The 24,742-nt window shown below is 44.1% G+C and overlaps 1 protein-coding gene across 2 annotated transcripts in view; it reads right to left on the bottom strand.

The window, feature by feature from the left end:
* CSMD1 (CUB and Sushi multiple domains 1) overlaps positions 1 to 24,742 on the bottom strand; it is a 1,941,062-nt gene that overhangs the window by 695,501 nt on the left and 1,220,819 nt on the right. For both annotated transcript variants that reach the window (XM_032328946.1, XM_032328947.1), the window contains one exon: positions 15,105 to 15,217. In XM_032328946.1, the coding sequence (XP_032184837.1) occupies positions 15,105 to 15,217 (113 nt within the window). The remainder of the gene's footprint in view (positions 1 to 15,104; positions 15,218 to 24,742) is intronic.

The following is a 24,742-nucleotide window of genomic DNA, read 5'->3' as shown; positions in this document are numbered from 1 at the left end:
AGCACATACTTTTCCATCATTATCTTCCACAAATGTCAAATGTAATTCAAGTTTTTCCAAGTACTCTTGATTTTTTTCTCCTCTCAAATTGCCCTTTCAAGCTGGGTTTCCCCTTTTCTTCCCAGCTTCACCCCGGCACATTCTTATCTCCTTCACGCTTCTGCCTGCTCTACCGACATATCCCTATCAGAGATCCTGACCTTCTATCGATCATTTGCCTCTCGGTATCTATCATCTTTCAATTAAATGTGTCTCCTCCGGTCCAACATTAACTGAAAGCAGCAGTTCTGACCCTGAAATTCCTACAGATATAATTCTTAACCCGCAATCTAGTTGTAGCCTCTGGGATTTCATACAAACAGGAAGTTCACAAAAATGTATGTTAAATCGGGTATGTATGAACTCTAAGTCCATAATCTGTATTACATTTTCAATAGGGAATCTGACCCAAATACATATTGAGAGCTACTAATTATATTATAAACTCCTGAAGTCAGAGACAGTGAGTTATTTTTATACCCCATGCTTACACGATATATATTTACAAAATTGGTATTTATCACGTGACAGGTAAGGATTTCTTTTAAATGTATATTATGTTTGAGTTACCAAGTTAAATTAGATTTTAAATGAATGTTATCAATTAAATACCACATTTATTTATAGTTATGGTAGCAACTAATACAGGTTTAAGGTTAATACTGGCATTCATTTATGTAACCTATTTTATAAACTTTGGACTCAATATTTGGAATTACATGAAGACTACTTAGGATTAAAAAAGAGATATTACTCAGAGCAAAGAAAAGAACATTCTCAAAAATAATTTGAGAAAAATACCGATCTTTGTACCTTTGTGTTAAATGTTGAATTAACCAATATAAGCTGTAATGTCTTAAGTCATTCTAAAGACTAAAAGTTAAAATAATGGTGATAGAAAGTTTGTAGGACTACAGAGAATGATTTCAAAATATTAAGAAGGTGGGGCACCTGGGTGGCTCAGTCGGTTAAGTGTCAGACTTAATTTTGGCTCAGGTCATGGTCTCAGGGTCCTGGGATGGAGCCCCACGTCGGGCTCTCTGCTCAACAGGGAGCCTGCTACCCCCCACCTCTGCCTGCCTCTCTGACTACATGTGTTCTATCTCTCTGTCAAATAAATAAGTAAAATCTTTAAAAATAATAATAATTTTTTTTAAAAAGCCTCCAGCTCTTACTAGTACATAGCCAAGGCTGCTAATGGATGAATTAAGGAGAGTGGGATATACTGGTCCTCACAAGCATCTCAGCTTGTAGACAACAGGAAGTAAGAGAGACCTCTAATGTCAACTTGGTTGAGGTTTTTAAATTAAGTCAATTATTCATGGGCCAGAGATAAATACTGGAATTTTCTGGAAAAAGGTATCAGTGAAAAGGATGTTGCCTATGTATGCACCTGTAATAGTTTTTGTGAAATAGAAAAAAACCTGCTCTACTTATCTGGGCAGTCTTACCGTAAAGGGAACAAGATGTGTCAGCACAATCGGCTTACCATGAGGACGAACATGATAACTCAGCTTTGAAAAAAGGCCACTTGGTCTATATTTGTCCAACTTCAATTTTGATTCTTTCTTTTTATCTTTATCTACCCCCCTAGCTTTACTGAGGCATAATTGACAAAAACTCTATATTTAAGGTGTAAAACTTGCTGTTCTGAAACATGTGTGCCTTGTGACATAACCATCACCTTCAGACCGGAGCACATAACCACCACCCGTCAGACTGTGGAATCACAGGCATGCAGGGCCAGAAGTGCCCGTCCAGTGCACAGGGGTATTATGGGGCACAGAGGTAGTGGCGCACTCCCTGGAGGCTGTCTGAGCTCCCTGTAAATGTCACAGCTTCCACTCCTGCTTCTATGGTGGTGCAGGTAGCAGAGCACCTGCCTATCCTTCCGTCTACCCTCAGAGTCACCACTCAGGGCTAGCCTCTCGTGGGGCATTTGTGAAGGGTCAGAAGGAGAGAGATTTAGAGAACTGATATAAGTGACTCAACTTTTTCCCTGTGAAGAGTTACTTTTGATTTTCTGAATTCGTCCTGACTGCCCCCGGTAGCACACATTACGTGTAGAGGCAGTGACTTCCAGAGACTTCCAGTTGGGGAGGGGTGACCCCAAGGCCACACAAACTTGTGAGAGCCCAGGGGGCTCTGTATCCCCGCCATCTCCCTGCATGGGTCACCAAGCACAGAGCACTGCACGGGCGAAAGCAATCAGATCTGTGCCACATTAGAATGAGGACTTTGGGCAGCTTCTCCATCAGCGCCCCACGGGATTCCTGCAGGAGCCTGGCTAGCACGGTGAAGACATGACCAAGGAGCCCTCTGAAGGGGCTGAGAGAGCTGCTCAAGGTCACAGCGCTCTTCAGACTCCATGGGTCAGTGTCTTTCCACTATGCTACCATCTTAATGAATGCAGAGCAGAAGATCTGTTTCTAGGGCTTTTGATTTGTTGAGGCACTGAAACATCCATTCAGCCAACAGGGACTGAATGCTGTGTGTGACGATAACTCTGTCCTGGGAAACCTAGGTGGCTCAGTCAGTAAAAAGTGTCTGCCTTCAGCTCAGGTCATGCTCCCAGGGTCCTAGGATCGAGTCTGGCATGGGGCTTCCTGCTCAGCAGAGAGCCTGTTTCCCCCTCTGCCTGCTACTCCCTCTGCTTGTGCTCTCTGACAAATAAATAAATAAAATCTTTAAAAAAAAAAAAAATCGCTGCCCAGTGATGGAGACACCAGAGAATGTGTCTGCTCTGAAAACACAACACAAAACACAAACTAGGTATAGCAACATCGCGAGCAAATGTGGGATACGTATCTTAAAAGAAAAGTTGAACTCAGAAACTGTAGACACCAGAAAGGTGGTTTCCAGGGGCTGGAGGTGGGGGAAATCATGAGCGGTCGGTGGAAGGGTCCAGCCCTCGTCATAAGATGAAAACGTCGGAGGCTCTAATGGGTACCCTGGCGACTACAGCTGAACACAGTTCATCGTACAGCTGAAATTTGCTAAGAGAGGAGAACCTAAATGTCTTCATCAAAATTTTTTTAAAAAGGCAAGTATGTGAGGTTATGGATGTGTGTTCTTTAGCTTGCGGGAGGAGATCCTCTCGTACTGTGCGAAGAGACCATCCGAAAGCACACTTTAAATGTTGATGATTTTGTCAACCGTACCTCAGTGAAGCCCACCACAAAAGTGGTAAGAAAAGGCTAAAGGCTGTCCAGGTACATACGGATGCATGGCTGGTGCTGGCTACGGAGTCCGGGAAGGCTTTTTCAGAGAGGAAAAATGATAAAGACCGAGAGGCCGCAGTGTGTGGTGGGAAGGAATGGCCAGGGACAGGGGACGACAGGTCCAGGGGCACTCGGTGCGGGGTGTCTGGAATGTGGATGGAAACATGAGTCTGAAGTGGGCGGCCAGAGCGTTGTCCCAGGAGCTTCGGTGTCTGCTCAGCAGCTTGTGCATGACGGGAGCTACCGCCACACTGACCCGGGAACTCCGCGCCACCAGGTTTGAACCCCAGGCTTGGGAAGTATAAGGGCTTTTAGTCTTTTAAACATTTTGTAAATAAAAAACAAAACAAAACTAAACCAACAAAGCAAAATAAAACAAAACAACAAACAAAGAAAAAAAAATGCAGCCAAAGAAAGTTACCACTGGATTACAATGAAGAGTGGGTGACTTAGAAACACGTATTAACCTAAGTACTCACAAGCCTCGATGTATATTTCTCTAGAAAGAAGGACATCTATGCTTGTTTTGCTGCATATTTTTAGAGAACTTAATAGCATGTTCAATGAAGAGTCACATACAGCTCTTACAACCATATTCAGGCATGATATTTAAATATTTTTAGCTCATAGTACAGCAGGCACAAATTAACCAGAGCAGAAGCTGCTGGCTCCCCTACCTCCGGGCAGCTGTGAAGGTCTAGACCTTAAATATTTAAGGAATTTTGTGAGTTACCACTGAGGCATTTTGCAGGAGAGCCCAGTGCACGCAGGGTGCGGGGTATTCAGGAGGCCATTCAGATAAATAGGTTGTGGCTATTTGTCATCTCATGCAGATAATTCATAAGTCAATATTTTAACAATAAACATGGTCAGATAAGCTGAATTGTAGCCCAATATATGTCTGGTAAAAACGAAGCCCCTATTACTTTCAAGGCAAATTCTAAAATATCTATAGGATAAGAGAACTCTACCCTCCGTACATTATATACCCTTCAGTTAATTCCCTCTATATCCAGGGATTAATGCATTGTGCACAAGTCACGGTCAAAAGTAAACTTCGGGGCGCCTGGGGGGCTCAGCTGGTTAAGCCTCTGCCTTTGGCTCAGGTCATGATCTCGGAGTCCTGGAATCGAGTCCCGCATGGGGCTCCCAGATCTGCGGGGAGTCTGCTTCCTCCTCTGAACCACTCCTCTCTCATGCTCTCTCTGTCTCTCTCAAATAAATAAGTAAAATATTAAAAAAAAAAAAAAAGAAAAGAAAAGAAAAGGAAATTTCTCATCCTCATGGAGGGGAATATACAGCCTTTCCAATGGTAAAGATCATGGTGGTCAGCTGTGCAAAGACACTGGCTAGAGCCTCGTGAGCCCTTGGAGACCATCTCTGGGGCTGCCTGCCCGGCGGAAGGGACCCTCAGAGAAACCTGCTGGGAGCTGTTGTGGTCAAGAAAGGCCTTTCAGAGGAGCAGCAGAGCTAGACGTGCGGTGCCCTGAAGCGATGTGCACGCAAACGAACCCACCTGCGACCCAACACTCACCGTCTTGAGCGGCTTACCGCACGCATCCTTCCGCTACATGCTGTTTTCAACCCACTTAAACTCACATCTGCACCCGTGCTGAGGGCTGCGTAGACTCTGACGTCTGCCCCAGCCTTCCGCAAGCGGCATGAGGCTGCCCTGCGACGCGGCAGTCACCTGGAGTACCGAGGCTCACCGCCTCGACCCGGATGACCAGGACGTGGACTGAGCCACTGCTCTCCTGTTCAGCTGAGGAACCTGCCCCAGACAATGACGAGAACAAGCGGTGTGGCTTCCAAAGCCGACTGACTTCCCGGGGCTCTGAGTGAGCCAGCATGGCCCTTGGGCACCCTACAGCCCCTCCTGGTAAGCGCTCTGGGGAGAAGCCACACTAGGAGGCTCCGCTCTCCAGGTAAACAAACGCTGACGCCCTGGCTTGACAGCCTCCCGGCGGGCAGTGTAGACCGTGCTGTCTCAGCTTCCAGGGCGTTTGTTACCTGCGAGAGATGGTGTGTGCGTTTGGCAAAGCCCTAAACACGGTCCTCAAATCTGACTGACCACACTGCCAGCGAGACAGGGAAGGCTTGAAGGATGAGTGCGGTGAGGGGTTTGCTCAACGGAAAACCAGAACAATGTGTCTTGACATCACCTAAGCAGAAACTGTAGGAAGACAATTCACCAAGGGGATAATAACCCTGGTAAGCCTTTATAGTCTCCAAGCGTAAGAACCAAGCATCAGGGGCACCTGGATAGCTCAGTGGGCTAAGCCTCTGCCTTCGGCTCAGGTCATGATCTCAGGGTCCTGGGATCGAGCCCCACATCGGGCTCTCTGCTCGGCGGGGAGCCTGCTTCCTCCTCTCTCTCTGCCTGCCTCCCTGCCTGCTTGTGATTTCTGTCTGTCAAATAAATACATAAAATCTTTAAACAAAAAAAAAAAAATGAGCATCAACCGGCTGTTGCCATTTATTAGTCTGTTGTAAACCAGGGTGATGCAGTGAGTGACGTAGGCTTCCAGTTTTCCAGGGCAAACCACATTTTGAAGTTTAGAAAAAGACAGTTTTTATTTTAAGTGGTTTTATATATGAGGACTAGGATTTATCATGGGCTAATATTTCCAACATAACCTTAAAATAAATTGGTGCATGAAAATGCACAGATTTAAATCAAAAGTCTGGAACGAACTCAAAAGTTCATTTACCCCATTAGGGCTTCCCCGAGGTGAGAACTGTATCTATTAATTGAACATCTCTGAGGAATAAAAGTGCATACTTTCCTTAGGAAATACATTACTTTATTTCAACATTAGTAAGAAATCGCCCTCAATGCCTAGTCAAAATAATTACTACTGAAGTTTAAGCCCATTCTCTTCGTTCTGTCCTTAGTAGATATCAAACAGTGGTTCGGAATGGATTTTTACATTGAGGATTTTTTTTTAAGATTTTATTTATTTATTTGACAGAGATTACAAGTAGGCAGAGAGAGAGAAAGAGAAGGAAGCAGACTCCCTGCCGAACAGAGAGCCCAATACGGGGCTCGAACCCAGAATCCCAGGATCATGACCCAAGCCGAAGACAGAGGCTTAACCCACTGAGCCACCCAGGTACCCCACATTGAGGATTTTTTAATACAAGGAGAGACACACAAAATTGTACCTGTTTTATTTATCCCCTTTTACAAGATACATGGGGCATGTCTAAGAGATTGTTGTTAGACATCTAGCACAAGACCACACTGTTAAGTAGGTAAAAGTTTTTGGCCAAATGGCAGTTTGGACAAAGGAGAGCAGTAAAGGTGCCTCTCACTTGAGCCAGGACAAAGCCCCTCTGGGAAGGTCAGCTTACCTAACCCTTTGGCGCAGGTGTGACCTCAGCGTTGTAGACCAGAAAGCGTAATTCTCTAGTACTGTAGCAGGATGTGGCCAGGTAACCAAGGTTAGAGGTAAGACAGAAGAACCACCATGATCATTTATTAATTTACAATGGACGCCACAACTCATCATGGGGACAGAATATTAATATATGGAAGTGCATTTTCTGCAGGAAATCTCAATGTGTTCAAAATGGAAATCAGACATTCTGAAGCCTTGCCTTATACCTAGACCTGGCGTAGCCCCACCAACACCCTCGGAAGTCCCTATGGGATTTTGCACCAGCGCATCTCTGTGCTTTGTCACCTCCCGTCTCCCTGTTCTTCTTCTGCCCCTCCCGTCCCCACGGCTTTCTCCGTGCAATTTGCTCATGCTACGTCTTGACCTTCATAAGCCGTTCAGATCTCAGGGAGGTGCCCCTCCCTCGGAAGGGCCTTTCATGACTGAATGAAGTTTTCCAGCTGTACTTGGCACGTGCTATTTTTTCAATGTGTCTGATCAATTCTCTCATCTTCTCTGGAATGTCCACTCCCTGGGAGAAGAGGCCTCCCCTTCATCGTCCGCTACGGTAACTGGAGGGGCAGTGGCACACGGCCGCATGGCAGGACCGTTGGATGAATGTGCTGATTCAGCCCGTCCATGCCTGCGTCCCCGGGATGGAGCCGGGCTGCTCACAGACCACAGTTGCCGAGCCCGGGAATGCACGTCACCGGGCTTCGCATCACGATCTTGTCTAGCTCCTGGGTCACTGGGCTTTGAAGAAGTTTCCAAGACTTTCCCCACCAAACAAACACATACACACACTTCTGGTGGACACTTTCTTTCTCAAATATATTAGTTCATCAAGTTTGATTTGGCTAAGCCTTTGATGGAAGGGCGTTTGATCCCTCTAGGGCCAATTTATATACCTCAGCAACATTTTCCCCTTCTTTAAATATGGTGGTCTGGGGACAATCTTTGTTCCCATGGTCAGTGTTTTAGAACGTTCCAGTACATGGCCCTCATTTCTGAGAAATCCCTGGGCGCTCCCTGCCAGCTAACAAAGGGGAACCTACCAGTGGTGCTGTTGATAAAACTGTATACGCTGTTCTCCGTCTTCATCTTCTCAAACACTCTGGCGATCTTTATTGTTTGCTCATGGTGCAGCTAAGTTTCTACGGATAGCATAAAATCCTTCCCAGAGCCAGCCGTCCCTTTCCAGCTTTACTTCTCATTGCTGTCCGACTCCCTTCACACTTCAATATTGAACCATCAATATGTGCAGGAGCCTGAGCACACCGTGCGTGTCCTGTTTCTCCAGGTCTGCTCGCCCTTTTTTCTTGGAATCCTCTCCTGCCTCTTTCCTGGCTACCGAACGCAGTCCAGGCAGCCTCTCCTCCAGGAAACCTCCCACAAATGCCCTCCGCTCCCTGCCCAGTCAGCTGAGGTGCGGCTTTCTAATTCCAGGGCATTTTGTGCATGACGTCACCTACACTGTACTGTACGGGACTTGTCAGTTTGCATGTCTCCCTTGACCTCTTTGCTGGCACTGGGCTGAAACATGACTCGTCCTGTTGGATTCCATGTTCCTTGCACACTGTGGGCCACACAGCAGATACCCAGTAAGGGAAATGGAGAGAAAGGATTTCCAAATGACTCAAGGTGGCACCCAATGCATGGTCATTGTACTTGCGACATCAAGGTGGCATCCAATGCACAGTCACTGTACTCGGGGCAGGGGAGTAGGGTAAATGGAAAGGGTAAACAGGGATGTAAGAAATGAAGCAGCTGGGAAGTGAAAATCATGCCAAGAAGTTGCAGGAAGTCTGAAGAAGTAATACAATCCCGCACAAGCCCTCATTGGATGTTTTAAGCTAAGTCTGTAAGACGCATCAGCAGATTAACACAGGTATGTTCCCCAAGTTCATGAGATGCAGGCGATCCCATTCTGGGCACCCTGTTAGATGCTTCAGAGGTATTCTCTTTTTGATCTCTGCCTCTGTGCACAGGTGATGATGGTTCTTTCCCCCCATATACAGAACAGTAACAGGCTTTGCTCTAGCAGAGCTTCCTGTCTAGCGTGACTCCTCTCCATTTACCCATTCCTCGCTGGACTGAGAACAGGGAATTCGACCTCCAATACCCGTTCCCTCTCTGCCATGCCCAGCAGGGGCAGGACTCACATGGTGGACCGCCTGTCTGCAAAGTGGCACCCTCAGTTCCCAGGGAGCCTTTCTGATAGTCCAGGACTGCCCTAGTCTATGCTGTGAAGCTGTTCCCTCGCTCCTCTTTGGCTTTTTGCTGGATCTACCCTCTGCTTTCATGTTGTCCCTTAGTTACACACACACAGACACACACACACACACACACACACACACATTCATTTCCCATGAATATATTTACTCAGTCAGTTATCCAAGGCTTCAAGCTCCAGATTCATTATTTCTGCCAACCCCTCCCCATCATTATGGCACCTGTTCCCCCAGTGGTCTGCCAGTTTTCTGCTTGGAACAGATCAACCTGAGAAAGCAGATTAAGTTGCTACTCACTTATAGCTGCCCTGAAGTATTGCTTTCTTCACTGGGATTTCTGTTTTACAAAAATAAATCACTGCTCCCCAAAGAAAGATGTTGTGATTGGAAACAGTAGAAGCCGTGCAGCAAGAAAATTGCAAAAATAGGGTTGGAAAGGATGACGTTGAAAAGAAAAAAATGGAGAGTTCTGTTTACGCCCTGACGCGGCCATCTACAAGCTGTGTGGCGTGGGGTACCAGCCTTGTGATCCCCCCCGTCCTCGTGTGCGGGATGTAGCTTCTAATTTGGACAATTAGCAACATGACAGTGAGTAGGAGTTCTCTAGATATTTTTGCCTGATCTTATTTGTAAAAAAAAAGTTCTGAAGAACTTGCCATCCTCTTGGAAAGGAGCTGTTCTGAGCATTTTTTAAAAAAACACTTTTTAAGTTTAAGTATTATACACACACACACACAGCAGGATACTCTTTTAGTAACAAGCGTGCACTCAATAATGAGTTTTTAGATTCCTAAATTGTATATACAGTCCTGAATTATTATTTATATTGTATTATTATATTTATTTTTAAAAGATTTACTTATCTATTTGAGAGACAATCTCAAGCTGACTTTGTGCTGAGTGCAGCACCCAACATGGGGCTTGATCTCACGACCCCGAGATCGTGACCTGAGCCAAAACTAAGAGTCAGATGCTGAACTGACTGAGCCCCCCAGGCGCCCCTATATTATTACATTTGCGCGGACCATACATTGTGGTGCTTCTGTGCCTGGTTCCTCTCACTCAGTGTTACGCTGATGAGATTCACTCTTGAGGGGTGTACAGTCAGCTTGCCTTTTTTCATTTTTCTTTAGTATTCCCTTGTATGAACATGTATAATTTCCTGATCTGATCCACTGCTGATGGACACTTTGGTTAATTCCAGAGGCATCATGTTGATAACTCTGAATGAAGCGTCTGAGTTCAGTCTTCATATAAGCCGTTCATCGCACAGATGCACTCACTTCCGACAAGCTCGGATGTGGAGTGTAGACACTGGGTTCTAGAGAATGCCTTGGTTCAGCTTCACTGTGAAACAGACTTCGAGAGAACGGTGCACCAGTTCTGCCAAGAGCATCTGCCCATTTTTGAAATTTTAAAATATTTCTTAAAACTTGCAATATGAAGTTGCGTTAGTTAATTTGGGCTGGGCACGTACCAGGCACAAAGAAGGACTACAGACGGGTAACAAATGCTCTCACACTCCGGTGTGGCCTGGAAAGCCCTTGTTACACTGGTGATTTTCTTAGCTATCTGCAAGGATTCTATGAGGTCAATGTTATTCTGACTTTGTAGAGTAAGACAGCAAGGGACACGAGGCAGAAAGTACTTAACAAAAGAGAGCAGGCCAAGATTCAGCAGCCTGGAACACAGAGACTGGCATCTTTTTCGAATTTTTAAAGGACCAGCATTGGCACTTTGCAAGAATCTTTGGTTCCAAGAGAAGCTAACTTACATGTTTAGGGAAGTGGTTGTGTATCTGATTTGAGTGAAGTTATATTTATTAAAAGCAGTTTCTCTGTTAGAGGTTTAGAAGTTTTCAGAATTTTTTAGAGGTGATAAGATTAGAGGTTGCTAACTTGTTTTGATTTAAACTTGATGTGTCCCTACCTATCCGGAAAGTCCCCTTGGAAGAGCAGCGCCTGTCCACGTCATGCAAGTGAGTGAGAGCGTCGCCTACAGGGCATCTCACTACTTCTGCCCACCAGCTGTCCCTGGGGTCTGGGGGGAGTAGGAGCAGCTCATTTGGTTTCCTTTTTGTCTTCAGCAAATATTTATTGAGAGCCTTTTGGGCTCTAGATTATGGCCTTTACTACTATTTGCAGAGCTTCTGTTCTAAAGGGAGAGACAGACATACACACCAGTGCTAGGATAGACCATGTCTATCATCTCTTAGGTAGAGCTTTTGCGATTGTGTCTCAGGGAGCACTGGGGAATGGACGAGCATACATGTCATCCAGATTTGAATTAATCTGAAAAGATGAAGCTCCCAATTTTCCAAGATACATTTTAACAACACGAAAGCCTTATTTTATATAAAGTCTCCATTTAACTAAAAACTAAAATTAGTCATTATATAGAAGTATCACTTAAAGAGAAAGCTAATTATTTGTGTCAACCCAACATTTTAAAATCCATTGTCAGGTTTTCCTTTGATTTATGAGACAGGTGCTCTCTATATAAACTGCAGTTTTATTACAAACACTTAAAATGACTTATCAGTTTCAGAAATCAACAGGAATTGCATTTTGTAAAAATTGTATTTTTATACACAGCCAGGTAGACATATGTAAGAATGCAGCTCAACACACATTGCTACTTAATAGCGAAGATGCATTTGTGCTTCAGTATTAATATATCTTTAAAAAATCTATCTTGTAGACATCAAAAATGTCTACATGACTGATGGTGCTAACAAGGCACTTATTTAATTATAATTAATGATGGCGGCAACATATAAAGAATGGGCTCAATTTTCAGCTGATTTAAAGATATAATGTGTCCTACATAAATCTGTCATTCCACAAGAACCTAATATATATATATATATACACACACACAAGATATTGCAAATAAATCCAGTCACTTTTATTGCATTTGCCACTCCTTTGTTCACGATGCTATTTTGATAGTGAATATATTTTGGGAAGAGCGGCCACAGAGCCGTCTTACTTGTCAGTCAAGCACACTACTACTTTTGGCATAATTTGATGGCATGATTGAAGAGATAAAAGCCAAAGAACACAGTGTGAAATTCAAAGAATAAAGGACTTAGACATGAAAGTCGAAAACACATTTTATCGTGGTGGTTGATTATTTGACCGAGAAGAGCACCACGTTAAAAAGAAGATATTCTTTGTTTTTAGAAGTTATAATATTCTTCATAGGCATGGTGCTCTTGAACAAAAAAGCACTCTGTCATCAGGAGCCACCACTGGAAGACTCTGTCAGCGGCTTAGAACCCCATGGGGTTTTACAGAGATCCCACCTAGTCTGGAATCATATTCTTACTCCAAGGAACACTGATGGAGTCTTTATAGATCCTTAACCATGACCACAAGTGATAAATGCGACTGCAACTATGTTTCAAAGGCAACAAGCACAGACACATGTGTTTCTCAGAAGGTGCCCCTCCTCCACTGACTGAGCTAAGATTCAGATTCTTCGACAGAATACGGGAATAGATAGTCAAATAGCATCTGGCAAACACCATGGGAATTTTCACTGTAACTCTTTATTTTTCTCGTTGGTTTTCTGGACTGCTCTTCTACCATGCTTTCCTGTTTTTCGTTTGTGTGGGTGACCACAACCTTGTTTTATTTTGTTGCAACAAAAGTACAGTACAGATGTCAGTAGGGAATGAAGGGAAGACGTCAGTGAAAAATTCGTTTTTCCCTGTGTGTCGGGAAGGTTCTCATTGGCCTGCGGCATGAAAACCATGAACGCTCCTGGTTGCAAAGTCATGCAGAGATGGTCAAGGGGGAGGCTGATGGGGGACAGTGAGAGGGAACCCAACTCTTTCACACATACGCATATATTTGAATAATTATATTTTATATATATATGCATATATATATATATATATTTCTCAGTGGCTAATATGTCTAAACTATTCGAATTTTCTGTCAACCAGAATGTTACTTATATCCGCCAATTTGGATTGTCTTCAAATTTTTTTTTTCCTCTCTTCCAGTCACTGGTACAGATACCAAATTCACTGATCAGGTTGGAGGACTGACACCTAGAATTTTTTCTGCAGTTCAATGCCAATATATTAATCAATATCAGGACCTTTGAAGATCAACTACTGTTTAGAAAGGACTCTCTATTGATCTATCTGCCTACCTACTGGTCAGTCACTTTGCCTTCGGAATATTAATTTATGATTGTTCTATATTAGAGATAGATGTATCAGTGAATGGGGATTGATACAGACCAACTCAGGTGGATTTCCCTACAAGACCTCATGGAGTACTTCACAGCCCACCTACCGTGTCCCTGTGTGACCTCCCCTCCCCCACCCATGTGTTCGTCCACATCGTATGTACATATCACATATGTCACAGGCACCCCATTAGGACTGCAGATACAGTATATGGTCTTAAAAGATAAAGGCAAATAGAGGCAGGTCTGAAAAAGGAGCTCAGCCTTGTCTAGATTCCAGGACAAGAAACCAATTGGTATGACTCCTGTAAAACTTGGAAGGCAGTCTATTTGCAGTCCAAGTGGATAAAATAAGGAACTTTCTGGCACATCCGCAGATAATGTGAGATGGGCAGTGCTCCTGATGATGCACCAGATGCATTTTGGCGAAACAAAATTGGCCCTGCGTTCTAAAGTCAGGCACATTCTGTGAAGGTTGGCGAGCCCCAGGGAGCAGGTGGCAAACAAAGTCTGCTCACCTCCACGTGTGCCCCTCAGCACCATCTGTATTTAATTTCCTGCAAATTACTCTTAGTTTCCTACTTCTTGCCCAAAAAGATACATTGAAGGCATTATGGGATTTAAATTGTGCTTTAGAAGGACACATTCAGACCATTTGCTAGAACATTACTAAAATCTCCCGAAGTGGCTGACATGACTTTGGTTTCCATCCTGCCTTTCATGGGGGTTGTTTGCAAACTGTTTTTCTGACCAATGAGATTCTGGACATGGGGGTTATTATAATTTCCTCATTTCGGGGTCCTGGCGTGCGCACAGTGAGCGCTTAAGGAATGTGCTCTAAACTGAACTCTCGACATTCTCACAGTCATGATCTGGGGGAAGATGAGAGGTTTCCTGGGCGCACATCTTGCTTCCTGACACAGTCATACTATTGTTCCTTGCAAATGCAAAGTGGACTGTTTTCAGTGGATCTCCTAATAAATTGAATACTTTTTATGGTATTGATAAGGATTATTAATTTTTAAAAACATATGGGTGGGGCACCTGAGTGGCTCAGCCAGTTAAGGGTCCGAATCTTGATTTCGGATCAGGCCATGATCTCAGGGTCCTAGAAAGGAGCTCCCAAGTCCCCCATGGGGGATTCTGCTCTCAGCGGGGAGTCTGCTTCAGGATTGTGTCTCCTCCTCCCTGCCCTGCTCTCTCTCTCTTTCTAAAATAAGTAAATAATCTTTAAAAAAAAAATCCCAACAAAACATACGTGCAATGACACAATACTATCCAGGTATAAACACTAAAAATTTGATACAAAGAGGAAGTTTCAAAATCAGACCTGCATGTCAGTGACTACAGACTCCGTTTCTCTCAGCTCCAAAAAAAATCTCGTGTTTTTCTTTTGATATTCACTTACCTGTAAATTATTAAAGCAGGTAGCCAGCTTTATGTACTGTGGATAAATTTTACATCTGGAAGCAGTAGGATGATACACTTATGCATGTTCATGTAACCTATATGCTGTACCAGTTTTAATGAGTGGGTCAAGAAAACAGCCAGCCAGCTATGGATATTTTCTGATTAGCTGTATATGAATTTAAATGAATGAATAAGAAAATTGCAGTAAGATGATAATGAAACCCCGTATTCATCTTAACATGTTTCCAATGGAAAATATTTTGTTTTGAGTGTTTATTTGTTTAATGTTCAGTTTATTTTTTTTCACTTGATTAAGTGTTTTTTGTTGTATTAAACCATGTATGTTGCAGCTTAACAATAAAAAAAACTTATTGATAAAAACTCAGTAATAATTAAAGCAAAACAAGAAAATACATGATATACTGTCAAAGTAATAAAGCTTTACTGAGAAATTGTTAGGAGTATCTGCAGAATTTCCAGTTAATTGTGCATAAAAGAGCTAGAGGGTATTTTTAAGCTTCTATCTCTTGCTCTATCTCTAACAAGAGAATCTTAAAGTTTGAGGCTAAAAAGACCAAAATATCTTCTTTTTTTAAATATAGAAAATGGGGCATTCTTACCTTGAAACTGTGCATTAAATCCTTTGCGCCGATGGTTACTGTCAGATGTAAAATGGAGTCGTAACCAATTCTTGCTACTTATAACCGGAGAAGGGAGGTTCATGCCAGTCAACCTGGAAGACAGAACCAGAAAAAATCTCCCTTGTAAACCAACCAAGCAAATGTCCTATAGCAAACCCATGTTAACAACTGACTACTGATGGTCGTTATTTGAGATCATTGTGGAGCTGCACCGAAACTTTGAAAAGACCCGGGCTGTTTCATGTGTGTCCACCTATTAGTGCTGGGTTTACCCTTGATGGAGGGAAGGCTTTCGCCAACACTTTACATGTTTATTCTTCCTTATTAATGACGGATCCATGAGAAGATATTCTTTGGATCACTTGTTCTTTTTCATCAGACCTCAATCATAATGAATTATTAAAAAGACAAGAAACAGGCAAATGGTAACACTGTGCTTTTCACTCTTTGGACGCTTCATGATTCGGTTTCACCGTTAGTGCCCTCAGATCCGCTGTTTATCACACTGGACAGCATCCCATATTTCTAGGGGACCATCCCACAGTTCACAGCACAGGCCTCTCCTACCCGCGGGAAGAAGTGCAACACATAGGGAAATGGTGACAAGCACTGTCAGAGAGATTTGAAATGAAATAAAATTATGTTTGGGGAAAGCAGTATATTAAACACAATTCAATCTTCCAAAATCAGACACAATCCATCTCTGGCTAAGCTGTTTAAGCTCCTCATCCTCCTTGACAGCGTGTGCTTTAGTTGTCAGGAAAAAAGTGAGAAATTTACTTCCTGCTGAAAACCTGCATCATTAGGAAGTGAAAGTCGTCCCAGGTGATAAAAGTTCCCCCTGTGAACTCTGCGGCAGCGTCAGTTTGGGCCGATGGCAGAGGGATCCCTGGATTTGGGTGCTCAGGGAGGCGGCTGTGTGCGGCTGCCTTGCCAGAGCTCTTTGAACCTCCACCTGCCAGTCTGTAAACTGGACCTGAACGTACCCCCAGCAAGGGGTTAAGAGAAATGATTTTGATAGATGTATAAATGTCCCTGATGCACATTTTAAATGTCATCAATGGCTCTGAATTGTGTAATTATTTTGCCAAATCTGTTTTCAAAATGACTTGTATTATTAGTGCGGGTGATCAGAAAAGGTTTAAGCAATTGCTTGTTACTGAAACCGGTGCTGCCCTTTGTGGGCTGCCCCCTGGACCCTGGAGCTTCTTGGTCAGCTGGAAGCTGTATTCCGTGCGCCAGATTTACCAGGCACGGGTGGTGTGTGGAGTGTTTCCCTCCTTACTCCATTACCTGGAGGAAAACCAGCATCAAATGAAATATGGAGGCAAGCTTTCTGATGTCGGGGTGTTCAATTTAAACTCTAAGGTTTGAAAATGTGCAGTATGCATTTACGGTTAAAAGCAAACCTTGACTATAACCAACTGCAACAGTGTCTATGTCACTGTTTGAAATAATTGTCTGTTAGAGGAAATGCACAACTCAGATCTGCCGATTTGCTTGGGTTTATGTAGCTCTGACTGCTGAAGTCGGATAGAGCTGCTTCCAGGAAACATTTCATTATTTTGATATTTTGTTTGAAGGCTCCCACCCCCTCTCACCTGTTTCCCTTGGGGAGTTGATGCTACAGATTCTCTTGGAAATAGGTTACCTCTTTGCCTAATACTGGCAAGGACCAGAAAATAACTAACGTCTGGATTCAAAAACCCAGAATCTATCCAGCTTACCTACATACACTTACTGAAAGTTTCATAACTGAATTCCGTGTTTATCTGTTATGGATCTTACAGTATTTTTTTTTCTTAATTAGGTTCTTTTTGAATGGTTCTGATCTCAGAACCTGGGTCTGATTGCATTTTAGTGGTGTGTCAACGTGAGCAATGCACGGAAATAAACCCCTTCTTCGCTACCCACGAACCCGCACCCCCAATGCCAGCTCTGTGTTAACCGACACCCTTCATCTGCAAAGGGCCAGGCACACATATTTTACGGTTTACTCGTCGCACGGTTTCTGCTGCAGCTGTCAGCGCTGCTGCTGGAGTTCAGAGGCAGCCACAGAGCGGGGAAGGTTAGGTTCCAGCAATAGTCCACTGACAGACACTCGCTCTTCATGCTATTTTCCTGAGAAACATAATGTTACTCTTTCTTTTCTCTCTCTTCAAATTTATATTTTAAATTCTAGTTAGCTAACATACGGTGCGATATTAGTTTTGGGTGTACAATATAGTGATTCAGCACTTCCCAGTGCTCATCACGGCAGGGGCACGCCTTCATCCCCAGCGCCTGCGACCCCTGTCCCCCACCTGTCTCCCCTCTGGTCCCATCAGTTTGCTCTTTGCAGTTAAGAGTCTGTTTCTTGGTTCGCCCTCCAACACTCGCTCTTCCTTCCCCTTTGCTCATCTGTTTTGTATTTTACATCACACACATGAGTGAAATCACCCCAAAGTTTATAGCAGCATTATCTACTCAGACAAACTACTGGTCACAGGGAAGAACCCCAACAATCTGTCAACTGATGAGCAGAGAAAGATGTGTGTGTGTGTGTGTGTGTGTGTGTGTGTGTGTGATGGAATATTACTGAGCCATAAAAGAGAATGAAATCTTGCTATTACAGTGACATGGATGGAACTAGAGAGTATTATGTTAAGTGAAATTAAGTCAGTCAGAGAAAGATAATTGTTACTCTTTGTTGATAGTTTTTCAGACATTGAACAGTGTAAAAACTGTATAGGTGAGATTTGGCTGATGGACCACAGTCTGCTGACCCTTGCTTGGATAGATATAAGGCGATTTGTAAAAATACTGAGCAGATAGATAATTAGATGATGTGTATCAAGGTCATGTAAATAGCTTCGAAAAAATATCTTCTTTCTGTATAGATTCATTTTACACAGAATCAAATGTGAGGATTTTTAATAATTATATAATTCATTGCCCATGGTTAGAGCCATACAAATGAGTCACACTCCAGAATGGATTAATATGCATGGGTTTCTGAATCTGTCCGTGGAAAATAACAAATACTCACATCCTCTTTCTTTGGGGTGTTGAGTTGGTGGTTGTTCTATATCAGACATATTTTTGGGAATTGTGAGATTTTTGGTTCTCTTCCACAGGCCTGTGCTAATCTTAAAGCTGCCATTTAACAGTAAACTTACATTATAAAGTCAATTGTTCCTTCATTGCACACGAATTTAAAGGAAGTTGACTAACAGACAAGTCAGTGGATGTTATAATAGATTTACCAAGAACTTGGATGGGTTAGAGAAGATTGAGAAGCAAATAATTTAGAAGTAAAGAATTCAATTGATGCCAACCTCTGTGGCATCAGAAAGGCACCCAAAGGTGCCCACATCTTAATCTCTAGAGCCTGTGACTACATCACCTTATGTGGAAAAAGGGGACTTCAAAGATGGGATAAAGTTACAGACAAAGGAGAGATTATCCTGGATTGTGGGGGAGCCCAACGCCATCACCAACATGTCTACCAACGGAAGAGGGAAACGGAAGAAGACAGTCACGGAGTAGAAGGAACCTACCAAGGAGGTTGGGGGATACATGTGAGAGCTGTAACCATGGTGGTGGACCCTGCAGAGGAAGAATCCATGAGCCAAAGAATGTGAGTGACCTTACAAAGCTACAAAAGGAAAAGGCAAACATGCATCTCCCCTGGAGCCTTGAGGAGGAACACAGCCCTACTGACCCCTTGATTTTATTCCAGCAGAGCCTCTGTAAGATTTATAACCCATACAACCATAAGATAATAAATTTGTGTTGGTTTAAGCCACCATGTTTGTGTCAACGTGTTACGACCACAATGGAAAAACAACCTTTGAATATATATATTAAATGTTTCATTCTAAAGCAGTCCAGATAGAGAAGAAATTCAGTACACAATGTCATCCCTCTAATCTCAGTTTAACACTGTAAAATTATCAGTGACTTAGCATGCATCATCATTGGCTTTTGCTTCTTAAAAGTCTTCCTTAGTTCTTAGCTCTAGGTCTTCAAAGTCTGCTGGATTTGGTTTTCAAATTGACATACACAGTGAGCATAAGATACAAAGCAGAAACATTTTTCAGAAAGGATTTAATAATGACATATATCAACACATGCCTTTGCCTATTAGCTGAGGGTATCTAACGTACTCTTAGTTTTTAAAAAAATACTAAACATGTGAAAACACAGGAAAGTAATCTGGAGAAATCAGGGGATTCAAATATATTTGGACTTAAAAAAATTAAGGACACCTCAACGTGATCTGTCAGGAAAGAGTCTTTCTGAGGGAATGTTAGATGCATTTCATTTCTGGAACATCTCAAACTAGGTCCAAAAACCCATAAAACTTCACAGTGAGAATACTGAGTGGTCCCTTTAGCCATGGCTAAGGGATTGAGAGCTCTCAGTCTTCCGCCCAAGACTGCCAAATTAGGCAATCTAATCCACGGGCAAACTCATTTCTTACAAAGATTCAACAAGGTTTTGCTCCTGCCAACAGTAAAAATAGATGTAGGACCCACAGGGTACTTAAAGCAAAGACGACCTTCTTTGAGCCAAAATAGAACTGACCAGACTGTTCCACTTTCTCCAAATAGCTTTACCATGAATTTCAGGGTTGTATTTATAATCCCTCCACAACTTCCGCTCCCACCTAACCTCCCTCAGCCCCACACTGCCCCAGTATAAAATGAGGGTTTGAGACGTTGTTCTTCTCAAATATTACAGCCTTGTGTCTGTGACTCATTCATTTTACTTATGTAACTTGAAAAACATGGAGTCAATTTATCGAGATAATTTTCCAAAACGCATTTGGAAATGCTAAAGTTCTTGAGAGAGCTCTGTCTGAGCACTTCTTTGACATTAAGCCAGATTTCTTATGTCTTTAGAAAACCATCATATAAATTGCTGGGAGTTTCTCTGTAGTTATACGTCTTTAACTGTGATGACTAAGACGCCAGAAAGCACTAATACCATCAACACAGACTGTAAATCACCCACCCTCCCTAAGGAGCCTGAAGAATTTCATAAAGCTCTCCACTTGGAAGAGCGGATTGCTTGTCACCCAGGGAAAGTCATTACACCCAGAGAAGTCCTTACGTTTTCCTGTGCTCCCATGGACGGTAACCACATGACTCAGGGGTCGTGTTCCATTCATCTCTGTTTTATGAAAAGTAAACGGGAGGATCTGATACAGAAAGGCTTCCTGAAATGTCATGCTTCTGACTGAGTGTTATTTGTGTTACTAGGGAACACCATTGTCTTATGAATATATATTGAGTTCAGACGGCTATTCTAAGCTTTATTTTAGACTTTGATGAAAGAAACAATGGAAGTTAAAGGTAGTTCTTCAAACGGGAGTTCGTGGAAAGAGGACAGGCGGAAGTCTGTGCGTGTGTGCGCGCACACACATATACGTATACACAGAAACACGCGCAACACAACAGTTATATTGTTGGGGCCGATGCCACGTTAAAACCTGTTAAACCCCTAGGGCCTGCCTGGGCCTGCTGAGCCAGAGGGACTCCATGTTGCGTAGGCAGCCGTTTTGATGTTTAATAAATGCCTCAGCAGTTAGTGATATCAGTTCTGGGTAACCGTTGCTAAAACACACACCTAAAATAAGGCCAGACAGGTAAAAAGACATGCAATTAGCCAAAGCCATCTACATAGAGGTCTGCAGTTGTGCCCTATAAAAACGAGCCTGTAAGACCAAGGAGTGGTCGCTCTCTTCGGAGGCGGCCCTGGCCGGTCAGTCCGACTTCTAATGCTCGGCATAGAATAAAGCTTTATATAACATTCACTTTGTCTCCGTCTCGTTCCTTTGATAATGGACCCAACGATATATGTACTTACAAAGATTTCTAGAAATTGATCCCAAAAGTTTTACACCCACACATCTACCCTTTGGGAGAAACAAACAAACAAACAAAACACCCATCCATAGCCTCTTTAAAATCATGCCACAGAAGACGACCTCCTCATGAGAACAATCTTTCTTTCGTCACAATCAGTTCATTCTGTTTGACGTTTCTTCCACTAGCGGTGGCGTTCCTGAGGAGCTGTCACATAGGCCTGCTCTCTCCAGGACAGAGTTTCTCTCTCTGGCTTCACTCTTTGCTCAATGCACACGTGAAGATTCTCTCCGGTGTAAACACTGATAACCTTCTCCGCTCTCTCTCTCTCTTTTTTAAGGTTTTTATTTATTTATTAGACAGAGAGAGATAGAGCAGGAACCACAAGCAGGAGGATTGGGAGAGGGAGAAGCAGGCTGCCTGCCAGGCAGGGAGCCCAATGTGGGGCCCGATCCCAGGACTCTGGGATCATGGCCTCAGCTAAAGGCAGATGCTTAACAACTGAGCCCCCAGGTGCCCCCACTCTCCTCCGTCTTGCAAACCTCACACACTCTTGTGTCTGTGCTCCCCTTGGATATTCTATGCTGTTTACAAAAATGATTTCGAGTCTCTTGAGTGTTCTGTCCTCCTGTCAGATCTCTGGCTCCTATTTCTAGGCTCTATACCTTCCCCTTGGTTTCTACACTGGGATGTGCTTGTCTGTGGTTCAGTCTCCCCATGGAAAGCCCCATATGCTCCTTCCTTCCTCAAGATCTTTGCACATACTGCTCTCTTGCCCTGATCCGGGACACCCAACCACCCACTGGCCTAGTCATTCCTGGTCCTCCTGTAGGTTTCGGATTACGGTTCACATTGTCATGGAAGCCTGACTTGACTGTGAAGTTGAGGTTGTTCCTCCTTGATAATGTCTTCTCCTGGCACCTCTCGTGCAGACATTTCAGTGATGTCCTGATGATTTGTGTGATTCTTTACTGAATGGCTGTCCTGCCAGTAACACAGGAAGCTTGTATTATCTTTCTGAAACCTATCAAAGTGCTGGGCATATAACAGACGCTCAGCACACACCGGATACCTAAATAGAATAGCAACCTTCACAAAGCGTGCATTAGTCTATGCAACCCTTCCTGCCACACCGCCAGGCTGCGATGTGTCGGGTGTAGGTGTTGTCCTTGTTGGATCAAACATGCTCCTTCATGGCACCGGAGGAAAGCAAAGGAGAGGAGAGCCAGCGCCGGGAAAATAGCAGCCGCTCTCTTTGTGCCCCACGACCAACGTCTCTGCGCGCAGAGGAACACAACTCCGGGCATCAGAGCTGGATGGACTCTCCCAGAGCTCCATGTTTTCCAACCTGGACAGGAAATCTAGTGTCTCCTCAACTTAATAACCCCTTAGGATATACAGAGCAGTCACGGTTCACCTGCTCCAGAAATGTCCTCAGCACCCACCCCCAGCTCAGCCTTTGGTGGTCATTAAGCCCTTTGGCAGATGCTTAGACACAGACACACCATGCATGCCCCATGGGTTTCTGCAAGTGGCAAGCTCCCAGATGTAGAATTCTGGCCACACCAAAGCTGTCATGACAGCCGTGTATCTAAGGGAGGGATCAGAGCATGCAACATACCCTCATCTCACAGACACCTTCTGGACCTGAGTGCAAAATTATTCAGACGCTAAGCCGCGGCCTTGCAACCTGGTGATGTCCGCTACACACCTCTGTTCTAACCAGGCGCTGCCTGTGCCCTGGCGAAACTGAAACCTTCACTCGTGCTGTTGAATAGGTCTCATTCCCTCCCTATGCTCTCATCCACTCTGAGCAACTATGACATCAACGGCCCTAAACACAATTCAAATCAACTTTACAAATGACCTGCATGTGCCTAACAGCATCCCGGGCCCTGCAGACAGAGCTGGAGCCAGCTTCGGTGCCCAGCGTGCATCAGCAGTGCTGACACAGGATGCATGTCACCAAATGGGGGTTGCAGATTGCCATCTGCACCCCCGAGAGGGGCTTTCCACTCTTCCTGGGGGGAAGCCACTCCTACATTGGGTGATATCTGATAAGTAGATAACAAGGACCGCTGGTAAGAACGATGACAGTCTGTGCTGATGCCCACATTCAATCACGTCACACCCTTCTATAAAAATGCTTTCATGACCCTAAGTCAGTCTGAGAAAGACGTCAACTTTCTTAGCATGGGATTGAAGGTCCTTCCTGACGAGACTCCAACCATCACCTGCCTTATCTCCTGTAAGTTCTTTCCTGAGTCCTCTGTAGCCCACATGGGACCATGGCTGCTCCCTGGCTGTCCCGTGTGACCGTGCTTCCACGCGTACACCTCCTGCCCTCCCCCATCTGGAACCCTGTAGCTGACTTTTGCCTGTTTACACTCTTCTGACATTTCAAAGCTAAAACTCTTGCCCTTATGACCTGAGGTCCGACCGACCACGCTCGCCCTCACAGTCCATCAGAACTTGCTCACGTTCTTCTCGTGGAAAAGGTAAGAATCTGTCTCGTACTCTCGGTGGCTGTGCAGATGTCTGCTTCCCTGACTGAACTGGGAGCCTACTGAGGGCATCACAAGCATTTTACTAATTTCCCTCATCCTTGCAGTACTGTGCATACAGGAGAGTCTCAATAAATCCATATTAAATGGTTTCTATGCTTTTATTTTTTGCTCATGACATGAGCAACTAAAACAGCTCCGCACCTTAACGGTCAGAAGTTAAGGTCATTGAGAGACGGCCAGTCCTACCTTTCTGCACACAGACATGTCTCTGCCAAGGAGGAATGTCGAATGGGACAGATCTGGCATCTCCTTGTACTCCTCCTAGAATAACTGTGGGACCCAAAGCGGTAACTCTGGGCTCACTTAATACCGTGAGAACATCCATCTACGTCAAAGAAGGAGCAGGAGGAGGATAATTGAGTCTATTAGAGATGGGGCAAAGGGGCCCAGGACAGACCACAGGGATTTGAGAGAGGGTCACGAACATGTCCACAACCTCAGCAAGCCAAGCATTAGGAATTAACCCAAAGGTCAAGAAAAGAGGATCATTTGGGAGAGAAAGTGACAAATCCTGTCCTCTAACACTTAAGGACTAAATGTCAGGGAATTGCTCGAAATGAAGTCCAGGAATGGACTCAGACAGACGAGTAATAGGATAAGACAGTCAAGAGGCAGCAGGCTCAGACACCATTCCTCAGTGGGAAGTCCTCTGGGCCCCATGTCCACCCTCCAGACAGGGGGAGGAGGCCGACGCAGGAAAGCAGCATCACTGCTGGGCACCGTCTCCCTCCTAGATTGGAGAGTGGCCTCACCCTACCCAGGGTCACGCCCTTCAGGGCAGGGGGACCTGGTCCACCGGCGGTGCAAGGTCCTATCTGAATTACAGGTCTCTGTGGCAGCAGACCAGTCTGGATCGAAGCCAGTGACGTGGAAAATGAAACCACCAGTACCTTTTTCTAATCCTCTGCTCTGTGCAATATCCTGGTGGGTTGTTTTATAACTATCTGTGAAGACAGGTTCTGGGTTTTGCCAACAGGAAAAACATTCTTTGTCTCCTATATTACTTGGACTTTCAAAACAGTTAACACTTGTGCTAGACATGGACAAGTATCAGTATCATTTTCTAATAATTAAAAAAGACGCTGCCTACAGATTTCCATAATAAACACATGCACAGTCAACGCGTGAAGACCAGCAACAGCAACAGTAGAAAAAGGAAAAATCGCTTTGATTTCCAGATCACTGATCATTTTCTCTT

The sequence above is a fragment of the Mustela erminea genome, chromosome 21, assembly GCF_009829155.1.
Source record: "Mustela erminea isolate mMusErm1 chromosome 21, mMusErm1.Pri, whole genome shotgun sequence".
NCBI classification, from domain to species: Eukaryota; Metazoa; Chordata; class Mammalia; order Carnivora; family Mustelidae; genus Mustela; species Mustela erminea.
Note: the sequence above shows the minus strand (reverse complement) of the source record. Positions and strands in the feature narration are given on the sequence as shown.